We start from the raw sequence: 8,886 nt of genomic DNA, 5'->3' as shown, positions 1-8,886 counted from the left end.
TTGAAGGAGTTTAAGCATGAGGAGCTGATGAATTGAGATGAATCAGGCCCGATGATGTTGGACATCCTAGAAAGCTCCAAGGTACGAGGAGGAGGAGGGGGAGGAAGAGGAGGAGGAAGAGGACTGAGCTTGGCGCAGGGGATGAACAAGAAGCGCACAGTGATGGTGGGAGATCGGTAGGAAGAGGGGGAAAGGGAAGAGGGGTGGAGAGGGAAGGGAAGGGGGCGGAAGGGAAGAGAAAGGGAGGAGACTTCTGTGAGGTTGTAGATCACAAGTAATCCGGATGTCAGGTTGGACACGGACGTGAAGTTCGGCAATGATGGAGGAGTTGACACTCTGGTTGATTTTGTTGTGTTGCTCGCAAATGTTGGAAGTAACTTGATAATCTCAGATTGTTCTGACTGGATGTACCACATTGACTGCTGTGAGCCCATCACTTACTGCATCCCTTTGCTTCTCTCCATCTCATCACATCATATCCTATCTCATCTCATCTCATCTCATCTCATCTCATCACATCTCATCACATCTCATCTCATCCCATCTCATCTCATCTCATCTCATCTCATCTCCCTTGCAGGCAAACAATTCACAAGGCAGCATGCAACCCAAGTTTGGACTTCAGTCCTTCGGCGATATCGGTCAAAATCTTCCATGCACTCCCTCCTTGCCTGCTCTCTTGCTCCTTCCCTGTCTCCTACCTCCTTCTGCTCCTTCTCCTGCTCTCGCTCCTTCTCCAGCTCTTGTTGTTGTTGCTGCTGCTGCTGCTGCTGCTGCTAATGCTCGTGCTTGTGCTTGTGCTCGTGCTTTCTCATTTAACTCTGGAACAGGAGAAGCGCTCAGTAGATCATAAAAGCTTCTTCATGATGGACAAGTACCAATTAGCTTCCCCTTCCTCCCCTCCTCCCCTCCTCCCCTCCTCTCCGCTCGTCCCTCAACCTTAGGAGGAGGAGGCTGCGGCTGCCGCCGCATGAACGAGGGCGCGGGACCAGGAGAGCAGCCCACGATGAACCCCACGGAGCTTCCTGCTGTCCCCCAGCAGCCGCTCGAGAGCTGAAGTGAAGCCATGGCATGCGCCTCGGATGGGAACCTGGGAAAAAGTTGAGGAAGAGGAAGAGGAAGAGGAAGAGGAAGAGGAAGAGGAAGAGGAAGAGGAAGAGGAAGAGGAAGAGGACGAAGTCTAGAAGGAGGAGAGGTAGGAGGAGGAATGAAAGTGATGCATTTGAGTTGTTGCGTGCTGTGTGAGTTTAGAAGGAAGGGAAAGAAAAGAAAGACACTGGGCGGAGCACGAACGAGGAGAGCAAGAGCAAGAGCAAGAGCAGGAAGATGAGGGTGAGGATGAAGATGAGGAGGAGGAGGAGGAGGGGAGGAAGGGGGCGGGGGGGGGGGGCGGCAGGACCAAGACATCGGGAGAAAGTGAAGGAAACACAGTAAAATAATAGCAGCAGGAAGGAAAAGGGGGGGGGGCGCAGGAGATGGACCTTGAGTCGGTTGTAGAGTCCGGCCAGGCACTGTTGGATGAGAGACTTCTGACACCTGCGAGCGTAGCGGGAGAGCAGGTCGGATGAACTCAAGTCACCCTCGCAGCCGACGAGCATGCCGGGGAGGGAGAAGGCGGGAAGACCCTCAAGGTAGCGCATGACAAGGTTGACGAGCCGCTCGGTGTAGCCTCCCAGCAGCTTCTCCGTCTCCATCGCCTCCAGCTCCCCCTCGTACGTCCTCTTGAGGTTCAGCTTGAGGTAGGACGGGCGGATGACGAAGAAGGAGAGCGTCTGCCCCTCTCCTCCTCCTCCTCCTCCTCCTCCTCCCCGTTCGATCACGACATGTGAGTCGTCAAGGTCCACCCTGACAAAATCTTGGTCGAGCTCAGAGGAGGAGGCGGAGGCGGCGATTCCTCTCTCCTGCTCGAAGGCCTCGACGAGCTTGATGATGAAGACTGCCGTGACTTCATGAAGATTGACCTGCATCGGGCAGGCAGAGACTGTCACGCACGTCCTCCTTCCTGTTCCTGGTCCTGGTCCTGGTCCTCCTCTCCTCCTCCTTCCCTCCTCCTTGGCGCTAGTCTGCCGCAATGCAACTCGAAGAGCATGGGAATGCCTAATGGCGCTGCTGGAAGCGTCTGCACGCTCAACCTGGTGGAGAAGGAGGGAGAACTCCGACGAGCTTCCTGCTGCTGGCTTGAACAGACCGTCCGATACCTCCAGGTGGTGCAGCGTCAGCAGACAGCTGAACTCATCCTCTTCCCCATCCTCCTTCTCCTGCTCTCCTGCCCCGCCGCTCTTGCTCGACGAGAGCTGCAGAGAGCCCTGCTGCATGTACACTTCGATCCATCGATCCTCCTGCCTTCCCCTCCCTCCCCTCAGCCTCCAGCTCTCTTGCGCCAGACTCTCGCTCCTCCTTCCAGAGCAAGAGGAAACTGATACCACGTCGTCCCCGAGCTCCGCCATGAGCAGGTGCTGCTCTCGCTTCGCTCCTCGCTCCGTCCTCCCTGCCTCTCCCCGATGCCTGAGGTCCTCCCCTCCAAACAGGCGCAGGCAGACGTGAACGTCTCTCAGGAGCACGTTCACTTGCTGCTTCCTCTCCCTCCTCTCCCTCCTCTCTCTTCTTCTGCTGCGCAGGTTTGCCCTGTTGAAGTGATCCTCCTCCATGTCGTAGGGGAGGCTGCGGCGGGGGGAGGAGGAGGAGGAGAACAGCTTCACAACGCTTTCGCGGAGCATCCTCTCCTCGACATCCCCCGTGTGGATGGGCTCCCAGTCTTCCTCCTCCTCCTCCTCTTGCTGGGCCTCCATCCTTCTCGCCCTGCTGACTTTCCTCCCACTGTCTTGCTCAGAAGGAGGAGACTTGAAGGAGAGCAAGTGCGTGACGAGAGGAGACTGAGAGAAGAGCAGGAGCGAGTTGAGACTGTCAACACACGCCCCGAACTGAGAGGAAGTCAGCCGCTGAGCTAGACAAGTAGAGGACAAGGTGAGACCTAGAGGGAGAGCGAGGATGAGGATGAGGATGAGGATGAGGATGAGGATGAAGATGAGGATGAGGACGGAAAGAGAGAAATATGGAGGAAGGGAGGGAGGGAGGGAGGGAGGGAGGGAGAAGGAGGAGGGAGGGAGTGAGGGAGGGAGGGAGGGAGAAGGAGGAGGGAGGTGGAGCGTGAAGCTCCTCTGCTCACCTGTACATCAGGGCCACTGGCAACGAGATCAACCTGTGACGGGAGGTCAGCGGCGAGGAAGGGAGAGGAAGCAGACAGTGACCCTGCTGTTCTCTTGCGAGAGATCGAGATGAAACGAAGACATGTGAAGCAACTCGATGTGCCCTGCATGACAACGTTAGATGCTTGGAAGAGGAGAAGCGGAAGAGGAGATGGAAGAGGAGGGGGACGAGCAGGAGCAGGAGCAGGAACATTAGAAGGAGAAGTAGGAGCAGGGGATGGAGCAGGAGGGCAAGAGCAAGAGAGGAGCATAGGCAGGGGCAAGGGCATACCGCAATCGCGCATGTAATCGACGATTTCTCGCATGCAGGTTGCAGCATGGGGAGCAGGTGGAGGGGGGTTAAGGAGAAAGACATGAACGATATCAGAATGGCATATCAACTTCACTTTGACCTCCTCTGACTTGCTCTCAACCTGCCGGGCCCTGGCAGGCTGAACTTGGGGGGAGGAGGAGAAATCGAGGGAAACCCTTGACACAATGGTCATGAGTCGAATCCTTTTCCTGCTTCCTAGAATCTCTTCCTCCTCTTCGTCCTCCTCCTCCTCCACCACCTCCTCCTCCATCTTGGACGCTGTATCGTTCGCATTCTGTGCATGGGAGATAGCAAGGACGCAAGTATCCAGCACGTCGATGTTTGCTTGCAGCGACTGTAAAGAAGGAGGAGGAGGAGGAGGAGGAAGAGGAGGAGGTGTGTTGTGGCCTTGCTTGCTTCCCCTGGTCGCTCCGCCAACTTGCCACATCTCGGAGAGCGACTTCAACAGCGGGTCCAGGAGTTCCAGCCGTTGGAGGATGTCGGTGACAAAGACAAGTCCGCAGCACCTTGCAGTGAACGAGATGCTTGCATGCTCCTTGTGTGCGAGCTCCGACGTTCTGGTCAACTTGAAGAACACTGAGGAGCTCGTCTTGCTCTCCTCCACAGGCTCCGCATGGCAGCCGCGAGCTCGCATCGCGCTCGAGCTCGGACGAAACTCTTCGCTAACGTCCTGCAACGGTCCAAGGAAACAGTCCTCCTGCAAGGAAGCGCAGACCCTTGAGGTGTGTAGCCAGATGGTGTCTACTGCTGCTGCTGCTCCCGCGCTGCTGTCCTGGGTGTCTTGTGATCTCTTGGATTTGAACAGAGCGTGCAGGTTTGCCCGCTCCATGCTCAAGACGATGTCGTCGAGCTTGAGAGAAACCTGAAGGGAGGGAAAAGAAGAAGAGTCAAAGGCAAACAAGGTCAGGAAACAGATAGACATGAAACAAAAAGAAACGAAAAGAAGAGAAACGAAAAGGAAAAGCAAAAGAAACTAGTAGAAACGAGAACACTCAGCACCAAGGAAGAAGAGAATGAAGTCATGCATCTCCTCACCTCATCAAACAAAACTCTTGCTCGCAAGGGAACAGCCTCTACTTCATCCTCGCAAACGATCCTGAAGATATCTTTATCCGAATCTCTGGATGAGGAGGACGAAGTCTCCCTCACTAGCCTCCCCTCCTCCTCCTTCATCCCCCCTGACCTCGCCGGGAACCACTGAGACGAGTTCAACGACTGTACGGCTGACATGTAGCACGAGTCCTCCTCGACGTACTCACTCATCGAACTTTCAAGCCATGACTGTGAGTTGCCGTTGTTGCCCTTGCGATTGAAATGCCGTTGTTGCGCGATCTGCTGCTGTTGTAGTCCCTTGTCTTGCTCGATCATTGCTATAATGTCAAGTTGGAGTCTTGTTATTGCTTCCAAGTCTCGCCTTGTCATCTGCGAGTTGAGCATCATGTCATCACAGAGTCTGTAAAGTTGACAATCAATCACCATCACGCTATCTTCGTCATCATCATCGTCATCGTCATCATCATTGAATCATCATCATCATCATCATCATCATCATCATCATCATCATCATCATCATCATCATCATCATCATCATCATCATCATCGCACCTGTATCTTCAAACATGATCCTCTCACTTGCAACCTTCTCGGGGCCGAGCAACCGCAGCCCCACATGCCAACCCCGCATGCAGACTTGTTGGCACAAGAACAAGTGCAGGAGGATCTCCAACAACCCTCAGCATTCACGCTGCTGCTGCTCTTGCATAGACCAGGAGCAGCACAGAAGGAGAGCCCCTCATCAAAGGCGATCTTGACCTGCACAGGAGGATCAGAAAGTTGGAGCATCGGCAACAACCTCTACATCCGTCTTCGCCGAGTGCCCAGCAACGACGAGGATCGGACTGACTTCCTCCTCTTCCTTATCCCTGCATCGCAGCCCTCCCTTCCTCAAGCTCACGACCAGGCGGCGGAGCCCGAGCTCCCCATGCACCGACTGAGCGTCAGAGGAGAACCCAGCCATGACGGCCCTGACATGTAGGGAGAGGGCAGGAGGGAGGGGGCGAGGGGATGGCCGATCGAGGGAGACGTCGAAGGAGAGCGAGTGGAGGAAAAGACTTGACTGGCATCGACATCAGCGTCCACCTGATCGCCTCCCCCTCATAACTTCACCTGCCAACTAGCGGTCGCTCCCTCTCGCCCCCCCTCGCGAGTTCCGAAGACCCGCTGCAGCCTCTCAAGCTCCTCCTTGACAACTTCCAAGTCCCGCAGGCAGCGCAAGGAGGAGGAGAGCTCGAGCTGACCTCTCAAGGGGCTCATGGAGATTTGGAGGAGGGACCGAGACTGCCGTCCCTCCTCGTCGCTCCTTCCTGCAGCAGCTTCTCCCTCCTCCCCTCCTTTCTCCTGCTCAACTCTGCTAGACGTCTCAAACAGAGCTGACACCCGCGAGCAGTGCAAAGCAACAAGCTCCTACCAGAGCCAACCAGTCAAAGAATCCCCTAATAGTGAGAATATTTCCCTCCCTCCCTCCGTCCCTCCCTCCCTCTTCCTCTCTTCCTTGCTCCCTCCCTGTTTACCTCTTCCGCCTCTTGCAGCTGATCACAGTCCGTGAGTGGGGCCGCAAACTTCTTCAGCGCCGGGTCCCATTGGCAGGCGGCGAAGCAGGAGGAGAGAAGCGGGGAGGAGAGGAGAAGAGGAGAAAGTAGATGCACCTGCAGCAGCTTGTTGGGCGTGTCGAAGAACCTGTGCTCCTCCTTCACCTTCAAGTTGGCGCTGGTCGAGGATTTGATGATGTCCCGCGCACTTCGTATGTCGCTGTTCCATGAATGTGAGGAGGCAACAGGAGGGCAAGGACAACGACGAGGAGAACGATGACGAGGAGAACGATGACGAGGAGGACGACGAGGAAGAAGAAGTAGAGGGCAACTACAAGGACAGCAAGCGAAGAAGGGCAAGAAAGAAAGGGCGACGGTGAGTGGGTGGTGCGAAAGGAAAGGTGATCTATGGCAAGAGGCAAGAACAAGGAAGGGAGCGGGGGAAGAAGGCGAAGAGGGGGAATGGCGGAGTTGCACCTGCTCAAGGGCTGTGCGTCTTCCATCCAGGGATCGAAGTTGAGGTGGAGCACGTGAGCGTTTGAGTCGCTTCCCGTCCCGCACGTCAATGTCGCAGCCATGAGCCTCGTCGTCCATCGCTGCCACGAGCTGCTCGAGCCCGAGACAGCAAACTGAGGGCAGGCGTGAGAAGTGAACCAGGGACAGGTGGAAGGGAACAGTTGGTGCAGCACCTAAACATCTACGGCATGGAAAGAGCAGAAGCAGGAGCAAGAGAAGGAGTAAGAGCAGGAGCAGCAGCAGCAGCAGGACACGCAAGAGCAGCAGCAAAAGAGCAGGAGCAAGCGCAACAGCAGCAGCAGCAGAAGTAGATGAAGAAATGCAGCAGCAGCAGCAGCAGCAGCAGCAGCAGCAGCAGCAGCAGCAGCAGCAGCAGCAGCAGCAGCAGCAGCAGCAGCAGCAGCAGCAGCAGCAGAGATACCTGTCGAAGAAGGATGTCATTGAGTTTCAGCGTCATGGCTGTTTCGCCGTGCTCTGCTTCTACTTGCAGGCCCTTCACGGCGATCTTGTTGGTCAGACGCCAACTGCTCGACGCCCCGTCCGACAAGGCGCCGGCAGCTGGAGGAGAGAGACATCGGTGAGACGGACGGCAAGGAGGAAAGGAGGAGAGAGGATGAGAGGATGAGAGGGGGAGAGGGGGAGAGGGGGAGAGGGGGAGAGGGGGAGGATGCAGACGGTAGACGGATGGAGGAGACTGAGGAAGACTGAGGGAGGAGAAACGAGCGAAACTTACAAGGACTTGCAGATGATGCTGTTGTTTGACTCTGAGTCTTCTCGCCATGAGATTGAAGAGAAGCATTGATGATCTGAAAGGAACAGGGAGCTCAGATATCTCCACATGACGCGCATCGACATGGCCCCCGACCTCAAGAGCTGCTGATGAGAGTCGGAAGTGTATGGCGTCCAGCGACGTGCTGGTGTTGAGACAGCTGAAGATCGTGACTTGAGTCAGCACAGTAAAACGCACAGAAAGTCAGTTCAGCACCGATCAACTTCACCGTGCTCGTAGTCTAGACTGACATCGCATGCCTTCGCTTCGTCTGTTCCAATGCTGCAGGAAGGCAAGCTTCAAACTTCACGTCTGAATATTTTCGATTGTAGTGCACCAACATCACCGTCATCATCATCATCATTTCAATCATAACCATTCTTGCAATCTTCATCTCAACTATTATCTCCATCATCATCATCATCATCATCATCATCATCATCATCGTCACCATCACCATCATCATCATCATCATCATCTCCATCATCAAATCCGCATCGAACTAATCACTGAGGACAACATTGCAGTTGACATCATCCTGCATCTTCACCCTTCCATCTCTTCGACTCCACCTGATGAATTCCTCATGGGCCTGACCCTCCTCCGAATCATCTTCGCTGCAGAATGCTCGGATCTGCGACGGTGTTCAATTCCCCTCCAAGCAAGCGTGTTGGTCTTCACCGATCCAAACTGAACGATCTTCGAAACAAGTTTCCCGGGTCCAACGTTTGAAAGAGATTGTATTCTTGAGTCGTTGTTAGTTACTCTGATATCATCCACGGAAATTCCAACCTTGAAATGAAAGTCACAACTTCGCAACAGCCAACAAGAGCTCACCGTCCGACTCACTCCATCTAACTCAGACGTGTTGTGGTATTGCACTTTGATGCTCGACACAACCAGTCTCGTCGCGCCTGCTCGCCGTCAGAACCAACAGGCGGCATGTTAGGGAACCAACCCAGCGCCCTCTCGATAACTCTCTCAAGGTTTGATCGAACGTGACTGCCTGTGAAGTCGATGAATTCCTGTGGTGGAGGTCAGAAAGGTGCGCAGCTCCAATAACCCTCAGCCACCAACACACAACGTCTGCCAACATGCCGCATGCACCATCATACTGCAAATCCGCTCTTCCCATCACAGTATTGTCACCGCGGTTTTCAAGTATCATATCAGATGTAACTCCGACTTAAATGAGGTGCGGAAAAACATCACAACAGAAACAAAGTCCCATCACACAGACGAGGATCAAGATATCTCTGTGCACTTCACAGCATCCTCCATCGAATCATACAGGATCTGCATCTGTTGGGTCGACATCCGGTCTATCCTCGAACGCCATCTTCCCCTGAACACCATGTTCCACGTCACCAACTGACAACCTCTCCGTAATCATCCTCTTACCTCTCTCTCCAAAGCATCGCTGAGCTCCGTCAGCGATGCCGTCAGCTGATTTTCCCTTGGCAGCTTCTCCTGCAGAACGACAACTCGTCAGCC

General features: G+C 54.7%; 1 protein-coding gene across 1 annotated transcript in view; it reads right to left on the bottom strand.

The window, feature by feature from the left end:
• Positions 1-940: 940 nt before the first annotated feature.
• The window catches only part of GUITHDRAFT_120101 (hypothetical protein), a gene marked incomplete at both ends in the record, with an annotated part of 8,456 nt that continues 510 nt past the window's right edge, over positions 941-8,886 (bottom strand). The window contains 21 exons of the mRNA XM_005820635.1: positions 941-1,090; positions 1,482-2,921; positions 3,167-3,199; positions 3,249-3,310; positions 3,478-4,381; positions 4,555-4,972; positions 5,159-5,331; positions 5,372-5,635; positions 5,686-5,982; positions 6,225-6,327; positions 6,585-6,736; positions 7,045-7,181; positions 7,357-7,429; positions 7,489-7,552; positions 7,609-7,674; positions 7,965-8,026; positions 8,074-8,184; positions 8,230-8,306; positions 8,351-8,417; positions 8,684-8,737; positions 8,794-8,862. Of these exons, the coding sequence (XP_005820692.1) occupies positions 941-1,090; positions 1,482-2,921; positions 3,167-3,199; positions 3,249-3,310; positions 3,478-4,381; positions 4,555-4,972; positions 5,159-5,331; positions 5,372-5,635; positions 5,686-5,982; positions 6,225-6,327; positions 6,585-6,736; positions 7,045-7,181; positions 7,357-7,429; positions 7,489-7,552; positions 7,609-7,674; positions 7,965-8,026; positions 8,074-8,184; positions 8,230-8,306; positions 8,351-8,417; positions 8,684-8,737; positions 8,794-8,862 (4,776 nt within the window). The remainder of the gene's footprint in view (positions 1,091-1,481; positions 2,922-3,166; positions 3,200-3,248; positions 3,311-3,477; positions 4,382-4,554; positions 4,973-5,158; positions 5,332-5,371; positions 5,636-5,685; positions 5,983-6,224; positions 6,328-6,584; positions 6,737-7,044; positions 7,182-7,356; positions 7,430-7,488; positions 7,553-7,608; positions 7,675-7,964; positions 8,027-8,073; positions 8,185-8,229; positions 8,307-8,350; positions 8,418-8,683; positions 8,738-8,793; positions 8,863-8,886) is intronic.

The sequence above is a fragment of the Guillardia theta genome (assembly GCF_000315625.1).
Source record: "Guillardia theta CCMP2712 unplaced genomic scaffold GUITHscaffold_170, whole genome shotgun sequence".
In the NCBI taxonomy this organism is placed as follows: domain Eukaryota; class Cryptophyceae; order Pyrenomonadales; family Geminigeraceae; genus Guillardia; species Guillardia theta.
The sequence above is the reverse complement of the archived record's forward strand: the minus strand, read 5'-3'. Positions and strand labels throughout refer to the sequence as shown.